At 37.6% G+C, this 20,606-nt stretch overlaps 1 protein-coding gene across 4 annotated transcripts in view; it reads right to left on the bottom strand.

Moving 5' to 3' along the window:
- The window catches only part of MUSK (muscle associated receptor tyrosine kinase), a 96,275-nt gene that overhangs the window by 61,452 nt on the left and 14,217 nt on the right, over positions 1 to 20,606 (bottom strand). For all 4 annotated transcript variants that reach the window (XM_004747788.3, XM_004747789.3, XM_004747790.3 and 1 more), the window contains exons 3-5: positions 19,977 to 20,128; positions 14,941 to 15,068; positions 13,919 to 14,060 (exon numbers count right to left, since the gene is read on the bottom strand). In XM_004747788.3, the coding sequence (XP_004747845.1) occupies positions 13,919 to 14,060; positions 14,941 to 15,068; positions 19,977 to 20,128 (422 nt within the window). The remainder of the gene's footprint in view (positions 1 to 13,918; positions 14,061 to 14,940; positions 15,069 to 19,976; positions 20,129 to 20,606) is intronic.

Genomic DNA, 20,606 nt, shown 5'->3' with positions numbered 1-20,606 from the left:
CCAGGACAGAAGCCTTTCTTGGTTTCTCCTTTTTAAGGGTTTAATTTTAGAGTGACAGAAGAGTTGCAAAGATAGTATAGAAGGTTTCCAGTAATTTTCACCCATCCTCTAATATTAACATCTTACCATGTTAATGTACCATAAATAACCATGGTACATTTATCAAAATCTTAGTTCACTTTTAAATCATATTTTTGACCTAATCTCATGAAAAGGAAGGTACTTGAGCTCTGACAGCAATTAAAGTAGGTAAAATTTAGTAAGAGCAAGATTTTCTTAAATTTTAAAATAATAATAATAATAATAATAATAACAGTTATTATTATTATTATTTTAGCTCACTAGAAGTTTTAACTGGGAAAAGAAACAGGAGCTATAACCTTAAGCTTAAGTGACACCATGATATCCTGGTTGTCTAAAGAGGCTTGGCTTGGGAACATTTCTGTGGTTTTTGAGATGGAGTTCCAGATGTCCAAATAGGACCACAGCCTCTAAACTGTAGGTCCCCATGCTGAAGAGATGACATTTGAAAACCATGTCTAAGAAAGGACACACATGTTATAATCTCGGTGTTAGTCTGTAAGTCAAATTACGGCTCATTCTGGTTTTTATGGCTCCCCAGTAGATACTGTCTCATACTCTCTAGTCTGTCTGTTACTCCCTGACTCAGCAGCACCCTGTGCTCTCATGATAAATCTGCTTCTCCCCACCCCCATCACTGTGATAGGATCTATACCATGAGCTGCTGTTCATCAATCAAAGCCTTGATGGACCTCACTTCTCTGAAGCTTGCCCTGACCTCCCACCATCTTCCCTGCCCTGTACTTCTATCACTGCAAATGGTTGAACTTTAATTTTTGTAATTACTTGCTTACACGCTCATCTTCCTCACTAAATTTGAAAACTTTTCCAGAAGTAAGCCATTTTTTTAAATCTCTGTATCCTTAGAAATAATCTCATTCCAAGAAATATAGTAGTGAATAGGTTTAAAGCTTATTCTAACTTTTATCGTATGAATTATGGATAAGATTTTTCCTTAAATTTTAACCTTTGTTTGGAATAAAGACATTCCAAGTAGAAATCCTCAAGTCAGTACTTCTCAATTTGTGGTAATGGACTACTTGGGTAAGGTTCATTTGGGAAATTGTTAGAGGGCCCTAACACAGACGTATTAGATCTGAATCTCTGGGGAATGCATCCTTGAGCTATAACTTCCCATAAGATTTGCACAGGCTTTTGACGTGCATTGAAGTTTGAGAACTACTACCTTGGAGGAAGAGTTGTATTCATCCATCAATTTTGTTATTTTCCATTTCTTTCCATAGAGGTTTTGAAGTGAATATAATTAATGATGTGACAGTAAAGTCAACGAAATAACAAACACTTTAGTATCAGGGCAAAGGAGACTTCTGGTCGGTTTAGTGTAACAGATACTACGACGTGGATTCCGAGATACGTGCCAGGTGGGACAAAAAACAAAGTAAAAATAACTTACAGCATTCTCACTATAAGGAGGGAAACAAAAGTTCACTTTCTCAGGAGAGGCCTTTCCTCCCTCACCCAGGCACTTAATTTTTAAAGCAATATTTTACTTAATATTTACCTTAAAGTAGTGAATAATGGAATGATCGATATTTTCAACATGATTTTTTGGCAAACTGCTATTTCTGTAGTGAGTTAAATATGTGGTAAGCCCAGGGTGTGCACTAAGGTTGCTTTGATTTTCCTACTGAGGATGCTATGTTTTTTGTACAGGTTGACTCTAAACAGCCCGTTTCCCCTTTGCCAGTAAAGGCACATCTTCATATAGCTTCTTAGATAAGCTTTCTCTGATAAAAGATCCCAGTAGGGCCAAACCAAAGTTATAATCTCTAACAAGTACCAAGCATTCCAGTGTAAAACATTGCTGCTTGAAGGTAGATTTATGCTCTTTGGAAACCAGAGGAGCAGTTGGTAATGTTGACATTCTATTTATGAAATCTGAGAGACCTAACCAGCAATATTCTCTGGGTAGAATGTAAACATAAACAACAGGCAACAAGACCACCAACAGCCAATCCAGAAGCCCCCATGTAGACACAGCATATATGCTACCTTAGTCCATTTTAAGAACCCTATGCTGTAAGTAATATGGCCCCCATTTCCCAAATGAGGAAGTAGACTTGCAAAGGTTGAGTAAATCATCCAGCCTCATGTAACTAGAAGTGGCAGAGTCAAGATTAGCACCAGATCTGTCTGATGCTAAAACATCTGAGCACTCCACATTCTGGTCTATGAAACAAACACAGAGAAAGGGAGAACTCAAGAGTCAGGTAACTGGAAGATATCCTGGCCTCAGAACCAAGATGTCTGAGGTCCTTGCTAACTTGGAGAAAGTACTGATTTTTCTAGTCCCAGGTTTCCTGATCTGTGGAATGGGGGATGGAATTACCACTTCAGACTGAAAACCTATGATTACTCTTCTAATGGAACCAAAGTTAAAAATCAACTCTCTTTTAAAGAAAAAGATAGGTTTTTGTTTTGTTTTGTTTTGCCATTGAACTTGATTGCTTCTACCTCAAAGATAAAGATGACACATGGATGAAAGAGCTATGATTATCTCCACAAGTGTTTTTAAAATCATCACTTCTGTTCCCCAGAAGTTACATTAGTCCAAGAACTAACACTGATAACTATTACCTGAGCAAGGGCTCTGTACAGTCTTGTAAGAGCTTTAAATATGTTATCTTAGTTTATCCTTTTTACAATGTATGAGATACAAAGTATCTCAGAAACTGAGGCGCAAAGAGACTAAGGAAACTACCTGACATTCCCCAAGTGTTGGGGCCAGATTCTGAATTCAGGAGTTTACTCTAGACTCGGGAGCCCATATACATTAGCCAGTACGTTAAATTCCCTCTAAAAATCATGCCTTGAGGCAAAAATGAACTATTGGGACTTCATCAAGATCAAAAGCTTTTACACAGCAAAGGAAACAGTTAACAAAACCAAAAGACAACTGACCGAATGGGAGAAGATATTTGCAACTACATATCAGATAAAGGGCTAGTATCCAAAATCTCTAAAGAGTTTATCAAACTCAACACCCAAAGAACAAATAATCCAATCAAGAAATGGACAGAGGACATGAATAGACATTTCTGCAAAGAAGACATCCAGATGGCCAACAGACACATGAAAAAGTGCTCCACATCAGTCGGCATCAGGGAAATACAAATCAAAACCACAATGAGATACCACTTTATACCAGTCAGAATGGCTAAAATTAACAAGTCAGGAAATGACAGATGCTGGCGAGGATGCAGAGAAAGGGGAACCCTCCTACACTGTTGGTGGGAATGCAGGCTGGTGCAGTCACTCTGAAAAACAGCATGGAGGTTCCTCAAAAAGTTGGAAATAGAACTGCCCTATAACCCAGCAATTGCACTACTGGGTATTTACCATAAGATACAAATGTAGTGATCCGAAGGGGCACTTGCACCTGAATGTTTATAGCAGCAATGTCCACAATAGCCAAACTATGGAAAGAACTTAGATGTCCATCAACAGATGACTGGATAAAGAAGATGTGGTATATATATACAATGGACTACTATGCAGCCATCAAAAGAAATGAAATCTTGCCATTTGTGATGATGTGGATGGAACTAGAGGGTATTATGCTTAGCGAAATAAGTCAGTTGGAGAAAGACAACTATCATATGATCTCCCTGATATGAGGAAGTGGAGATGCAATGTGGGGGTTTGGGGGTAGGAAAAGAATAAATGAAACAAGATGGGATCGGGAGGGAGACAAACCATAAGAGACTCTTAATCTCACAAAACAAACTGAGGGTTGCTGGGGGGAGGGGCTTAGAAGAGGGTGGTGGGGTTATGGACATTGGGGAGGGTTTGTGCTATGGTGAGTGCTGTGAAGTGTGTAAACGTGGCAATTCACAGACCCGTACCCTTGGAGCTAATAATACATTATATGTTTATAAAAAAATAAATTATTTAAAAAAATCGTGCCTTGACTAGTTTATCATTCATGGAAATGAATATACTAATTACAATTTGAAGGTCATATATTTGATTCCTGAGAGAAATAACTTAAGTAATAGTATTTGAATTCCATATTGCCATTGAGTTCTAATAGCTTTCTATTATATCTTTCCAGGATTCAAAGTTGTTACATTTTGAAATTAAGGCCAGTAGAGACATGGCCTTCTCTGTCTTGCATGGTGTGAGATGAGTCTCTGTTGCGTAAATCAGCGCATTAAAGAGAAATAATGTTTCCTTTTTTGCCTATGTATGTTTGAAACTGTGCAGCTCATTTTGATACCTAAAAAAGGAAAATCAGAGTTTACTCTGATTAGACTATGTGTATTTCAGGTTGCAGTAACTTTTCATTTTCAAATAATGTAACGTCCAGGGTATATTAAACAATTTAAGACAAATCTTTGAGGCACATTTTTTTTCTTCAAACCTGCAGTTAAAGAGGGCCTGTTTTTTTCACTTGTTGTAGTATCTGTTCAGTGCTATAATTATTATATAACTTTTTCTTCAGTGACAACTCTTCAACTAAAGGATTGCTATACCATTGTTTCTTGAAAGCACTATGGGACTTTTTAGTTGGGAATGCAACGTTATAGCCCCTTAAGTGGAAATCAGTGGCTAGAACTCTTTTAGAGCATGCACCTTATTAATCATGCAGGTTTAATATTCTCCGTGATAACCCCCAGGGATATCAAAAACTTACGCCTTTTTCTTTGGTTTGGTTTTTAGATACACAGTGTACTCATGACAGCAAATCAAACCTGTTAGTGGCATCAAGCAAGTGGAATTGATGCCGGGAACAGGACCACCGCAAATTTTATTAAAACTGCAAATCACTGAGAGCACAGCACACATTGGGGTTTAAATACCTCTCTCTGTGGCATTTGTCATATTAAGAGCTGCAGCATAAACGAAGGAGAAAGCAAATCAAATGTTGTGTCCACATTGCATGATTGCTTCCACTCTTTTGGATGCAATAAGGAAAGCTGATCTCTAGGAAAGAAGGCAGCCGGAAGTCTAACATTTTTGAAGACAGTGCTGGTCTCCTCTAGTTCGATCTATTGACATTTGCCTCTGGGACATCATGTGTGTGTATGCATGTTTATATGTATGTGTGTATATATACACATGTATATGTATATATACATATATATGTTTATACGCATATATACAAATCTGTATATATATATACAGATAATACAGATCTGTATATATGTATATATAATGTATATGTAAAATGATTTAGTTTTATTTTTTGAGATTCTCTTGTAGTCTGATATACTGCATATATCTGCAAGAAATCTTCCCCAAGAAACCTTTGATAGACGATGTCAACCCTAAGGATACATGAGAAAGCCTTTCAGACTGCACAGAAACAGACGGTCAATACTCCAAGGCCTTGACAGGTGATCGGGGCTCCTGCACTGAGGCCACTTCCATTCGCCTGGTGGCTCACCTTCCCTCCTCACTCCCCAAAGTGCCTCTCTCAAGTGTTGAGACAGGGATTTGCTTTTTGAGATCTCCAGCAAATGAGGTATTGTCTAAACACCTGGGAAGCCTACAATAACCCTCGACCTCAGAGGATTCTGTTCTTAGTCTTGGTCTGCTTCAAGGGCTCCCATCTGCAGCTTTGTACTGGTGCTAAGCCACCTTCCCCACTGCTGATTGCTGACAGAGAACCCTCCCTTGGTTCCGGCTCCTCTTCTGCCCAGTCTTTTCCTTCCTGGCTTTAAACCTCCAAGAGTAAACAAGGTAATAATAGAAAATGCAACTGACTGGGAGTCCAGTACGTTCCAACATACATCTATTTTTAATAGAGTCTCAAGTATTCTGCACTTAATCAGTTTGTATACACAAAGCAGAATTTATATGAATGTGAAATTCACAGAAAGTAATAAAATCGACACTCAGCTCCAGTGAAATAAATCATTTCATAACATTTAAGTCAAAGTATATAAGGGAATCATGTAAGAATATAGGGAAATACAAGAAAATTAGATATTTGTAATTTTTTAAGTGGATCTTTTTCAATGATTAGAAAACTCAACAGTGACTTCTTTGCTAAAAAAATTATATTATATTAAAAGTGTTTAATTTCTGTGGTGTAGTGTTTATTCAACATGATTTTTTAAAGAGAGAATAGCCCTCTGGTCAAAAGCAGGAAAGTGAAAGTCAGAATCTTGCATTTTAGAGGTCATCCAAAGCCTCCATGATGCAATCTCTCCTTAAAAACTTCGGCCCTGCCATCCAAATCATCCCATTCCATTGCCACTTCCTGTGCCACTGAGTGTCTGTCTTCCTGGCCTTTAGAGTACTTGGAGAAAACTGATTCAGTAGGGATACAAAACAGAGACAGCATGGATCATTCTTTGGATACCCACCATACCTAAAGTGGGACATGAGGCAGATTGGAGAAACTCTCTTGATTCAGAATTTCTTCTGTAGGGCACTGAAAAGTGTCTTTGTCTCTGTTTTCAACCTAACAAAACTAATAGCAAATATAATTGGTGCTATTGGGGGTAGGGGGTTACATTGGATCATGCCACTGAAAATGCTGTTTTCATCTCTGTGGGGAACTGATTGAAAGAAATGATCTGAAGAGGAAGGAATAGTTTGAGTTAAATATAAGGAGATCTTTATGAGCTGATATGATTGATTTATTTTTGTTTTATCCTTATATCTTCATTCTTATATTTGGAGGATGATCTCAGCTTGAGGGCAGAAACCACAAACCAAGTGTGATTGTCTTTAAGACTGGTAAGAAAAACCTGAATTTCAGAGATATTAAAATGTACAACAAAGAAAACAAATATTAGCCAGTGGTGATTGTAAGGAGCTAGCATCTCTGAGATTCACCCTAGCCATGGTAAAATATTTAAAAATGAACATCTTAGAATGTATTGAATGTAATATGGACATTTCCCTTGCCCTCATCACATCCTGCCATGAAACCTGTCCTAAAGGCCATTGTCACAGAGGTACATGAGACAGGGGTTAAACTTTCCAAAGGAAGAGCCTCCACTGTTATGAGATGGACCATTCTTTTCTGCATTTCCGGTGACTATGGAATTTGGGAAATGATTGATACTTCTGCACCAGTATTAAATCAGCATACCTGTATAGTTCTCACCTAGCGGTAGTGCTTCACTTCTCCATGGGAACTTCCTTTGTTTACTTTGAGTCAATAACACCCAACCACATGGAGAAAATGCTCACTGAGAAATCAGAACCCAAACTGAATTTTAGTGTTGGAGCCTCGAAGCCACTATGGAATCACAGATTCCACGTCTGCCCATAAGTAAGAAAGAAGAGTCAAAGGGCGGGGGAGAACCCACTTGTAGGTGCTGCCCTCTGAACGCCTTCACTTCTCACTCCATCCAGGTGACTCCCTTCCTCTTGCCTCAAACTTACTGTCTGTATGGACTGATTCCCCCAAGGTAATGGCATGTTTCATGTTCTTTTCATCAGGACCTCACCCTCTATCCCAGTTCTTCAGCCAGTGCCCAGGTGTTGTGAATATCTAATCAACATAGGAACCAATTGCCTTTGATAAAACTTTTCCCATCCCTTAGTTTGGTCTAGAGCAGAATGGAGCAGAACTGCAAACTAATAACAGAAACCAATAACATCAAACCAGTAACAGAAAGGTTGATGTCACTTTATCAAAATCGTATAAGGTTTGGGAGAAATGAATTTTTTCCAAAACTTGAATACATGTATTAATTCTTCCTCTTTATAAAAATCTAAAAAGTAGGGGCACCTGGGTGGCTTAGTGGATTAAAGCCTCTGCTGTTAGCTCAGTTCATGATCCCAGGTCTTGGGATCAAGTCCCACATCGGGCTCTCTGCTCAGCAGGGAACCTGCTTTCTCTCCTCTCTCTCTCTCTCTCTCCCTGCCTCTCTGCCTACTTGTGATCTCTGACTACTTGTGATCTCTGCCTGTCAAATAAATAAATAAAAATTAAAAAAAAATCTAAAAAGTATAAAGAACTGTGTAAAGTGTATGACAAGACACTTACCTACTATGTAATTCTCCATGCAGAGATGGTGACTATTAACAGCTTATTAGTTCATGCATTCTAATATAGAATATATAAAACGTACTTTTCTTCAACTTTTTCACTTATGAACACATTAAAATTTCTAATGAGATAGAACAGAACCTTGCACATTACACTATATAAGTACTTATTAAATAATTATAAATACAGCAAATAATTGTATAATGTTTGCTGTGTGCCTGTATTAATTCATGTGATCATTGCAACAACCTAAGAGGTAGGGGCTATTTTTTTTTTTACCCCATCTTAGAGATGAGGAAGCTGAGGCTCACTGATCGAAAACAGACCCAAATCATATATTTTACCCACATATATGGTAGGTAATTGTAGAAGTGTATAGCTTGATCTCATTCTTAATAGCTGCCTGGAATTTTTTCACATACTTTTGTCAGTTTCCTATTGATTCAAATTTATTTTATTTTTTGCAAATTTAAATTCTTTAAAAATTTTTACTGTTGTAAATAACTATGATAATCTTTTTTTTAGCTTTGTGATAATCTTGAACATATACATATAATTCCTCTAGATAAATGATCAGAATTAAATTATTGAAGCACATGTGTACACATTTTAAAGTTTGATTTTTATTAAGAATGAAGAAAAACACCTCCACTAGACAGTACCAAATAATAAGAATAGTTGAAAGTTTTGGCTTCTTTATTGCTGTCATCCTAATTGTTGTCCTTTATAAGTAATCTGTTTTTTCCTTCAATAATTTAAGATCACCTCTTTGTCTTTGGTGTTTATTATGTTGAATCTGGGTCTGAAACTATTAGCGTATCTGCTCTTTGGTTTTACTGGTTGGGATTCATTGTGTTTCTCGCACTTGAAGATTTAAAGTTTTCAATAATTTTAGCTAGTACTCAGTCATTAAGCTTCTAACTATAGCCTCATATTTTCTCTCTTCTCTTCTGTAATGCATATCCATAACTATTTCTTTAATTCAGTTTTATCTTTTCCATCTCTCTGCACTGCATTCTAAATTCTGAAGAGGTGACTTCTAATGTGTGCGTTATCTCTTTATCTCTAAAACACCATTATTCATCCATTGAATTTTAATTATAATTATGTTTTGCATCTGTTAAAATTATTTAATTCTTTATCAGAACTGCTTTTCTTCTTCTTATGTATTTTTCTTTTTCCTTTTGTGTCTTTAATTAGTTTACACTTATTTATTTTCAAGCCTCACATTGGGTTAGCTGAATTTCCTGGGGTTTTGATCCCTTTGTATATTGTGTTAGCAAACTCTCACTTAAGGCAGTTTCTTGTGGGTGCTATAATTTTGCATTGTGAACTCATCCTTAGTGTGGCTTTATTATGAAAATCCTATATAATCTGGGGAAGGTATTTTTTAAAGCTTTTTTGTTGTTAAATTTTTGGTTTGGGACCAATATTTATGTTAATTTCTCTAGCTTGGCAGCACCAGCCTGTGCTGGCAGTATGAATTCACTGTCAAACCTATAGGAGATATAGTCCTAAGCACTGAATATAGATTTATTTTTAAGAAACTAGTTTTTTTTCTTTCTCACACCCAGAATTCAGGTAGAAAAACACGCCTCTGCGTTGTCTTTATGTACCATCGGATGGACTTTTTCTGGTCCATCTTTGCACTTCTATGATTCTCAGCTTTATAGAAGGTTCTCAGGGCTAACATTCCTTCACAGGGGCCCAAGACCTTGTCTCCTATCCCCTTAAGAGTCTTAAATATTCTAGGTTATAGAGATGGACACCTGCGCCTTTATCTTCAGGACAATGTAGAGCCAGCTCATGAGCTTTCTGCTGTTTTTTCAATTTCTAGTTACTCCTGGTCGCTGGAGATATAATTATATCCTGCGGGTTGTATGACTAACCCAGCAATTCTGGGTGTTTGTAATAGGAAGATATTCATGGTATCTTGTCTGTCATATTGCCGATGCTGTAAGTGTTTAAGCTTAAGTTTGTATATTTGGTGTGAAAAGATGCCATGATTAATTCCTTCAACCATTCTCTTGCAATAATTGTTCAATCCTTTGCCCTTTTTTCCTTCCTGGTAAACTCCAGTGCCTGTATCTTGCCTTTGGATTTGCCATTCTACTTTTTCTGAACATCTTCTACTTTTTCTGCAGTGAGGCACATTGATGTCACTCCATATTCACAGTCCCATTCTCTACTAAAACTTTCATGATATGTAGGAATCCTAGTTACCCTTGTGAGTCATCTCTCCCATTCCCAATAGCTATTTTAAAACATTTCCACTCTCCTCAGCTCTCCACCTCCCTTTACAGAAGTATTTTCAGAAGATAAACTTACTTTCTACTTCCTAAAGGAAATAGAAACCAACAGAGCTTTCTCAAATTCCATCTACCAAACTCATTAACTTCTTTATACTGGAATATACCCCCTTTCTCCTTCCTATTACAAGGAAGGAAGTTCCTTCTTCCTAAGTACAGTGATCATATAATTTATCATTGAAGCCTGGATACTTTTGAAGGTACAGGGAGGACTCTATTAATAATTATTCCAGGACAACAGGTGTAAACCAGAACTGTCCTGGGCAAACTGGGACAAGTGGTCTCCCTCCATATAGGGCTTATCACTCTACTTGTCCCCTCAATACACTGTTTTTGCCTTCTCAAGGCATATTCTCTTGAATATTCTACCTCTCTCCTTTATGCATAAATGTCCTTTTCTCTGAGACACTTCTCATTCATATTTTAAAATTTTCATATTTTAAAATTTTTAACATTTTAATCTTTTTTTTCTTTTTAAATTTTCTTTTAAAAAAGAAATCTTGCAAAACAATGTTACGTATGTACCATATATACCTCTAGCTACTGCTCACTTTTTTGGCTTTTCGTTTTCAGTACCAAATTTATTGAAAAATTTGTTGATATCCACTGTCTCCTTTTTTCAGCTCCTGTTCTCCATCATTTATAGAATCTTGGCTTTTTCTCTCACCCCTGTTCTGACACTACTCTTGGCAATGTTACATATGAATATCTGTTCCTTAATAGAACACATAGTATTTAGCTTTACTCAGTCTCTTAGACACCTCTGTGAGTTAGATGTCCTCTCTGTTCCTTAGTTTCTTAAATGATGCAATGATAGGACCTTCCTCACTGACTGTTAGTGAGGATTCAATAAAATAATCCACGTAAGCATTTAGCATTTAAAATGTTAGCCATCTCATTGCTCATCCTTTTGGAAATACTTCCATGTTTGGCTATGCTTGAATTAGATGGTTCATTAGTAATTTTATATGTCACTGTTTGAACTTTTTAAGATAAGACAGAAAATTAGGATATGTTCATGTTGTTATTCCAGAGATCCAGTAGCCTAAGACTGGCGATCTAGAAAGGGAGATTAACTTTGTGTTGAAGGCTATTTCATGTTTGTTACAGTGGTTAAGATTTAGTGAAAACACTCTACCAAATCCACAGTTGGTATACTTCTCCTTATCAGAAACTGACAAGGGCAAACAGCTTGTCCATGGCATGACCATGGTCAGTACATGTAACCTGGCATTGAATGACATTATGGAGTTCTCATTCTAATTTGCTCAAAATAATTCTCAGAGTTACTGACACAATGCGTAACAAATGGTCACCTGCTTCACTCACTATGGCCCAGCTGTATCCTCAGCCCTCATTATTGCCCAGTTAGTAGGTCTTTACAGACACATTCAGGGTCATACCAGTTGCTTTTCATTTGTTTTTTCACCTGTTCTGAATTGTTGGTTAAATTGGCCCTTCCTTTAAATAGATCATGTCTGCATTGTATCTTTTGGAAATGTCTTAACTATTTCTTTAAGTGGAAGCCAACCTTTCAAAACCTCAAGAGAAACTACACAGACTTGCTATAATTCTCTAACAGTAATGATTATAACTGATGCCACTTATTAAATGTTTATTATGTACCAGAAACTGTGCTGAGCATGTCACAAATTTTCACATATATTGGCTGCTTTAACAGGGACTAAAATGGAGTAGAAATAGATGTGTGCTAAAAGGATCATCTTACCTACTGTTAGAGTAACTTTAAATGATATTATGTGCTCTCAATACTAGCGAGATTAATATAACCTCTGTGTATATTAACTATTAAGGCAATGAGCATGACCATGTAAGTGTTAAGAAGAAAGAAGACAGTATTCAGTTTTACTGATATGTGTGATGCAAAATTAAATGTCAAAGCAGGACCAAACTGTGTAATTGGACTCCAAGTAATTGTGATTTGTGTTCATTTTCTCTAGGTCACTGTTGAAGCAAATATTTTTAATATCTATGAAGATAGTGACCTAAACTATTAACATTTACTATTACAATAGGGAGGGCTTATATTTAACATCTTGAAGAGGAAAATCTTTGTGACACTTTATACAAATTGATAACATTCACTTTGTATTATGCCATGTACCTCTCAAGGAAACACTGAGTCCAGGCAGATAGTGTCCAAATATGTGATTGAGCATGTTTGTATATTTATTTTTCACTGAATAAGTTGTATCAAGTGGTTATTGCATACTGAGCCTTAAATACCATTGCTAATGTTGAAGATAACTAAATTACAGCAACTATGCCGAAAATATCTTTTTTTTTTTTTTTTTAACATCGGACAGCCATTATCCCATCAACCTCATTCTTTTCTATGAGGAGTTAACGGAGATTCTATGAGCAATCGAAGCAATGATGTAATAAAGATGTTACCTCAATCAGAAACAAATGTGGGAAATGAGATTCTTAGTGCAGTCAGAGGAAGGGCTCCGTAGGCAATAAAAATAATCTAAAAGAATCTAATAGAAAACTGTATGATTGGAAAGGAAGAGATGTGGGCTTACGTGAATAGGATGGAATCAAAGTAAGTAGGGGAAACTCCCAGGGTCTCTCCCAAACGAACTATAATATGGTCCAGTGTGAGAAAGTCCAAGTACTTTATCAGTCAGATAAGAGAAAAGTAGAAAAATAGGTGATTCTTTTAGTCAAAATTTATTGGGTGTTTACAAAGGGCCAGGCACTCTGTTAGCTACTATCAACACCACCTCCCTGAATACTCATAGCAAATTCCACTTTTCCGTTGAGAACACTGGGAGCCAGAGAGATTAATTCTACAGCATAGAACAGGAAGAGCTGGGAAGAGTGTTGTACTTAGTTTGCTCACTGGGCACAGGCATGCTGGTAGTTTCTATTTTTAAGCAAAATGTGATGTGATTTGAGGTCAAGAAGGATCTGACAATCATATGGGTAGAACACCTAACCCTATCTGGATTCTGGTTTCTCAGTGAAGACCTTTACAACTAGTTGCTGAATTGGTTGATTTTAAGAGAACATTTTAAATAAATGAAAAATATTTTGACAATATAACTCACGGAACTAGAAATAGTTTTCGTTATAAATTTTGAGCCAGTATTTTATTTTTCTCAACCCTTTGTGACAGAATACGACCTAAAAAAAGTCACTTTTTTTTTTTGTTAATCTTTTTAAAGTCATGTCTATATGCTGATAAAGATAAAATGAGGGTTTTCAAATTTATAAGCAAGGGAGAATTGTCTGAGTCAAATAGAAGTTCTGAACTGGTGTCTTGCTGTGTTAGTATTTTAGTGAATTTAATCTCTTTTGGTCAAAATTACCAGGGATTCTGGGCAATGGATGGAATATGACCCAGGGCACACTTCTTTCTCTTTTCAGTTTTTCTTTTCCAAGTTTTGACCTTATGCTTTAGTATCTGGAACAGCAGAGGGAACTGATCTACCCACACATCTGCCGCTGCAAGCTAATGTCCAGCCTTCATAGTAGAACGTGAGGCCCTTCTAATAGCCCCATAACGGGAAGGAATGCAACTCCTTACCCTCAACTTCCAGCTTCACCAATTTGGAATATGCCGTCCCGAGGCTGTTTTTTGCCACACATCGATAATGTCCTGCATCTTCCTTTTGCACATTGTGAATCCTTAAACTCCCAGATTCAAGAACTGCAATGCGGGAATTTTCCTGCCAGGGATAGGGACATGAATTTTAAAACGTCCATGGCTTTATCAAGATATCATTTGCCTTACTTCATCAGGTCATCATCATTGCTGCTTTTATCAAAAAATAGCATTTGGAATTATATAGATTATCACAACTTTATTTGTTTTATTTTAAATAATACAAAGCTAATCGATGTTGTACCTCATTTTAGTTAATTGACATATATCAACACCTACATATTCTCTGTGGAATATTCTGAGCATAAGATGAAAAGCCTCACTGCATTCACAGTTAGTAGGTGACAATGATGATGCAGTGTAATCACTTACCAGTAAATGTCATTATGAGATGCAAAAGCAATACAAAATAAGCATGTATTTAATAGACTTTTAATCTGACTGCTCTGTGATGGAGGCATTTGTCCGGGAGTTTGTTCACTGGTCTTGATGATGTTTGTGCTCTAACTTCATTCCAGAGGTTCTCATCCCTTTCCTTCCAAACCTCCTTTCTCATTCTCCTTCCAGAAACTGTTGGATTTAAGACCTGGATTTTAGTTTAATTTTTGTTTTTATCTCCTATGTCTCAAAGATTCAATGTCAAAAACTAAATTGATTAAACTAACCGACCAGTCAACAAAGAAATACTCTAGCTTTGCCTTTGCTCTGCTTCTTTGGCCATCCCTGTAAAGAACTACTGGTTCCCATCTTTTTTCCCCTAGCCTACCCCAACAGGAATGACTTAAAGTTGGTGGTTATGGGAAGAGGACTATTTAAGTTTGGTTAAACTGTTATATAAGGGAACATTTTTATACCAGGAATTTGTAATCATGTAACTGACTTTGCAAAGAATTGTTGTGTTTGAAAACAAGTTGTTTAGACGTGTATTCATAATAATCACTTACCCTGAGAGCACTGTCCCCCTTAATCCATGACACTGATGGTTTGGGATTGCCCATTGTAGTACATGGAAGAACTGCCTTTAATCCTTCTATTATTTTTACATTTATGGGAGGACGAGTTATTTTCGGCTCTAAAGGGAAACAAAAATTCAAAATCAGAAAGACAATACGCATGCATTAAACTTTCTCCTTTCTAGTTAAGTCTAAATATCCACTTTAAGAATAATTTATTACATTACAGGATTTACCAAATGCTAAGACAGGTTTTGAGTGGATATAAAATAGGAATCATTTTTCAAAGTTTCAGTTATCTTGGTTTTATTCATATCTTATTTGAAAAACACAAATTCAGGAAGCATATTAGGAGTTTGAAATTGTAGTATTCTTCACTTTAAAAGGTAGCTAATGGAAAGTTGATTAAAATGAACTGTCACCATAACAATTCAACATTATTTAATTCATACCAATAGACACAAAAACATTTGAAGAGATGATTTTGATCTATTTTTTGCCTAATTCTGAGTTAACACTTTCCCTTTCCTTTTAGTCTCACTTTGACTCTTAAATTTGTTGATTAAGCAATAGATACATTTATCCTCTAGAACTAGACGTTATTATATTTATAATTGGAAAAATTCTGTCATACAATTTAGAGTAACTGTACTCTGTGAAGCAGACTTTTGTAATTTACTGTTCTGTGAACCAGTTTTAAATTAATTCTATCAGAAGAAATAGTTTATGCCAGCTACTGTTTATTCTCCAATAGTAAGCTTTTAGAAGAAGTTATTAAATCTAATGTATAGCAAGTTCAGGAAGCCAATTATTTTACTGTTTGAAACATTCATAAATAATGAAAACTACATTTATTTCCTTAGGAATATCATGTTACAGAGACCTGTGTTTGCAGGAGAGGCTACTGAGAAATGGATTTATTTTATTTCCTTCAGGTCCTGGGCTAAAATCAGTGTGTTACTTTGATGGATAAAAGCATGAAATAAGGACTTTTCCCTCCTATTTTAATTGTGCATGTGGGGGTTGGTGGGGGTTGGAAGTGATTTTTGCAAAGACTGCATGGTCTATTGATGTTTAATCTAGGCATTTATTGCCATTTAGAGTTGGTATGATCTTGGATTATGGCAAAATTACAAGATAGGCTTGAAGCATGTTATGGTTTGTCTCTTTGCCTGCTATCTACAGTACACAACTCTCCTCATCAACAACAGTGGACACCTACATTTAGATGATGGCCAGGCACCTCAGTTGTGAGTTGGGTTGTCATATGGCTGCTGGCAAAAGTTTAGCTTAAGAATTGATATTCCTGTGACCTAGGCCAAGAAGGTGTTATCCATTCCTTCCCATGGGTTCCTTAAACTGATCCCTATGCCTTAAGTATATAACTTAAGCAGATAACCTTTGTTTAAAGCAAATGACTACTATCTTCTCAGTGAAATAGATGTCTTGGTCATCTGTTGGGTAAGAGGTGAGGAGAACTGTTGTGGAACTTGAATATAAAGTGAACTGAGAATGCGATAGGCATTGATATTGAGTCGTGGATTCCCCACTGTAAGGGAACGTTCTTCCGGTGGAGCCATGAGCACTGGCTCATCTGAGCTCCTCATCATGTTAAAATGGGATGCTGGAAGCATCATGTTATGCTAGCATGGAACCCTTAGTTGATGGACCACAAGGAACTTGAGAGGAGGGAGCTCTGAGAGAGATCATAGGGTACATAGGGTAGCTGGAGTAGTGATGGAGGCCAGGGTCTTAGGAGTCTCAGGAAGGTCTCTACTAAAGCAGTGTGGGAGCATTCCAAAATGTTAGCAACTGGGCTGGCCAAACCTGTGTATACCCACATGACTGGGTGAGCTTTCCTAAGGAGAAGGTGGAAAAAAGAATAGAAGATTTAGGATAGATCCAAAACAGGGAACATTTACAGCCAGAGAGAATATGAGAAATGTGAGAAATATGAGAATATGAGAAAGGAAAGGTAGCCCCACAAAACAGTGAAATACGTAAATGTGCTCTGTCTTCAGAATCAAGCCTTCATTATTTAGCAAAGGAAAACATGCTTGTTTCCTTACTTGATTTCCTTACTGCCTTCCATGCTGAAAGAAAGCTTTCTTGTGAGTTCACCCCTACCCACTTACAGAACCCCCACACCAGTTTCCACACAAGGTCTAACTAGTCCCTCTACATACCTATTCTAATGATTCTAGGACTTCATTTATAAGTATGATCAAACATAAAATATTAATAGGTGTTTGAGAAAAAACATGAACATGGAAAAAAAGAACCAAAAGGAAACCCAAACTTATGAAGAAAACAGAAATAAAGCAAAATGAATATATGTATTTTTACATATATATATATATATATATATATATTTTAAGGGAAGAATATATATATTTTTAAAATGCATTAGTTGGGGCACCTGAGTGACTCAGTTGATTAAGCATCTACCTTCAGCTCAGGTCATAATCTCAGGGTCCTGGGATTGAGCCCCATAGTGGGCTCCAAGCTCATCGGGGAGGCTGCTTCTCCCTTTCCCTCTGTCTTTCCCTTCTGCTGATGCTCTTTCTGTTTCTCAAATAAAATAAAATCTTTAAAAAAAATAAAAATGAACTAATTAGTGATACCCTTACAGAGACTTGAGCAAGTATTGCATCATATAACATATAGAATTTGCTCTGGAAAAAAAAAAAAAAAAAGGAGCAGAGAAGTAATTCCTAGAAATGTAAATTAGGGGTTTTTAAGATCAAAGTGGTCAGTATAAGGACAGAATAGTAGAATGGTATATTGAAGACCCGAGTTCATGATGTGGAAGGAAAAGTTAAATAAATCTCCAAGAAGATAGAATATCAAGATAGCCATGTAGAAAATATGAAGAGAAAATATTGGAGTCAAGAAAAATGGAAAAAGAAAGAGATCTAATATTTGTTAATTAAAAGTTTAAGAGTAAGAAAATAAAAGTTTAAGAATGAGATAAAATGAAGGGAAGAAAAATAGGAAAAAGTATATATCATTTTGGAAAACAACAACAACAACAAACCTTTGGTTTTAGATTCAAAAGGCCCACCTAAAACTAAGTAGAAATAATTAAAGAAAACACATCTAACATATTCTTGTGAATTTTGGAAGTTTATGAATTCAGATTTGAAGAGAAAATGCTAAACTTTTTAAGAAAGATAAACACTAGACTTACCTATAGGAATTAGAAAAAGATTCTCAGCTGCAGCATGGAATGTTATACGACAGCAAATAGTTGTTTAATAAAAGCTAAGGAAAGGGCCTTTTTAATTATTATTATTATTATTTTTTTGACACAGAGAGAGGAAGATCACAAGTAGGCAGAGAGGCAGGCAGAGAGAGAGGAGGAAGCAGGCTCCCCGCTGAGCAGAGAGCCCAATGCGGGGCTCCATCCCATGACCCTGAGATCATGACCCATGCCAAATGCAGAGGCTCAACCCACTGAGCCACTCAGGCGCTCCAGGAAAGGGCTTTTTTAAACTCTTGTCTGTACAGAGACAAGTTATTATCCAGGAGTAAAGGCAAAGCAAATACTTCTAGCAATGCAAAGATTCAGAAAATATTCTCAGATTTTATATGATCACATGCTCACACTTTGAAAAGAAGCAGCAAATGACTTCCTTCAGCAAAAAACAATGACCACAAAGTAGAAATGTAAAAGATAAAAGAAATAGTGATGACAATCAGGGATAATAACAAAACTTGCAGTAAACTTCCCCGGGTGGAACCGGACCCCGCTGAGTTGTATGGCACCCATATGCTGATGTGATTTTTCGCATCAGCAGCATGGTGTCTAGAGAAGAAAATAAGGGTTATTTTATGACAAGGTGGACAACTGCAAACAGCTAGGGCTTCCAGCACGGAAGGTCATGAGATTTGTGAGTGCTGGTAAGATGCTAGAACACCAGGTAGGAGAGAAAGTCAAGTGGAGAGAGAACTGAGGAAGTCCCAATTGGGGGTCAGTGGAAGAGAGAACAGAGGAGTCCAGGGCAGGAGAACGTGAGCACGCCGGTGATGGCTGTGTAGTGGGAGTAAGGGAGCGAGAGAGCTGGCCTCTGTTCTTAGCTGGGAAAGAGACGGAGTTTGTGCCTTCTCTGTGGAGGCACATCATGAGTCTGGGAAAGTGTTTTCTCCATGGGACAGAGCTAGAGATAGAAGTGTTCATGTTCAGAGTGTGACATACTGGAGCTTATGATTTTAAATACAGACCATTTCCTGGGGGTGACAAGGTCATTGATGGGGTTAGCTGATGCAAAGTTAAGGCAAATATCACTGGACTCGTGGAGGTCAGGAGCTGTAAGGATGAGATGGCTAGAGGCTGTTCCAGGGTTGTTCAGATCCCTTAGGATGGTGGTAGGAGTAGAGATGGATAGAAAGATAATGAGTCTGGAATTGAAGTCTTTGGTGGATGTTGGGGGGTGTGCAGGGGAGTGTCTAGAAGTGAGGAGATAACTTGAGTAGATGTACAAGAGAGAGTGGTCAGAATGGAGAGGAAAGATTTTGCACAGCAGTAATGGCTTGAAAGGGGGCTAGGGGTCCTTGCTAGCCTCACAGACAGAAAAGTGGAGTAAAAGAAACAGTTCCAGTGAAGCAGAAAAGCCACTCAAGTTTGAAAAGTCATCCAAGAAAATCAAACTTAAAACAAGGCAGAGGGTGGAAGTGTCTGCGAAGAGGTTAGAGATAAAACGTGCATCTTCTTGAAATGCACCTGTTTTAAAGATACAGGGAGAAGATTTTTAGAGGGAGGTTTCCTGATGGCGGAAGGCAGGATGGAGCAAACTGTGCTGTCGATGGGTGAGAAAACAGGAGAGTGGAGCACTAAGGGGTTCCCTGCAGTTGAGGACAGGAATACAAGGTGTAGAATTCACTGCCTCAAGGTTGCGTTTTCATCTTGAACTTGGCTGGCTGCTGAGCCTCCGGGTGTGTGGGGTGACGGGGGTGGGGGCGGTTTACTGCCTTCTCTGGGGTGTACCACATCAGTTTTAACCTCACGAGCAGAGGCTCCCACTCACTCATCTTCACTTGCAGAGCCCCGCAGCTCTCCGCGGCGCCCCCCACGCCATTGTTGGCTGTGCAGCAGTAGATGCCATCATCACTGTCTTCCACGCTCAGGATGGTGAGGAGCTGCCCGTTCTCGCGAATGCTGTACCGGGTGTCAAAGAGCCTGGGGGTCAGAGACAGCAATGGCGGGTTACGACCTCCTGTGTGATGGTTTTCAGCTGTCATTCACCGATCAAAACAGATGACTTGTCAATGGAGGAAGCAGATTAATAGCAAAAGGAAAGTTGAACGAGTTCTGAATAATAGGATAACCTTAGTCGCTAATATAAAGTTAGTAATATATTCTAATCTTCCCTATGCTCCAATAATCAAAGCTCCCAGGAGACCCTCCAGCACGCTTTCAAAGGGTGACGCCTATTGATAAGACCAAACATAAAGTTTACTTTATTCAGGAAAGTATACTACCTACATATAGATGAGTTTTCTCCCCATAATGACTGGAAGGTAGCAGCCAGGGAATGAACACACACATGTAAATGTGACCAGTGGGAAGAATGTAGTATTTATAGAAGTAACTAACAATTAACTGGGCATTCATTTATTAAACAAAATTTGTTGAGTGCCTAACAGGGTGAAGCACA

This window comes from Mustela putorius, unplaced genomic scaffold, assembly GCF_011764305.1.
Source record: "Mustela putorius furo isolate JIRA1106 unplaced genomic scaffold, ASM1176430v1.1 tig00000580_pilon_pilon_pilon, whole genome shotgun sequence".
NCBI lineage: Eukaryota > Metazoa > Chordata > Mammalia > Carnivora > Mustelidae > Mustela > Mustela putorius.
This window is presented reverse-complemented; position numbering and strand designations above follow the sequence as displayed.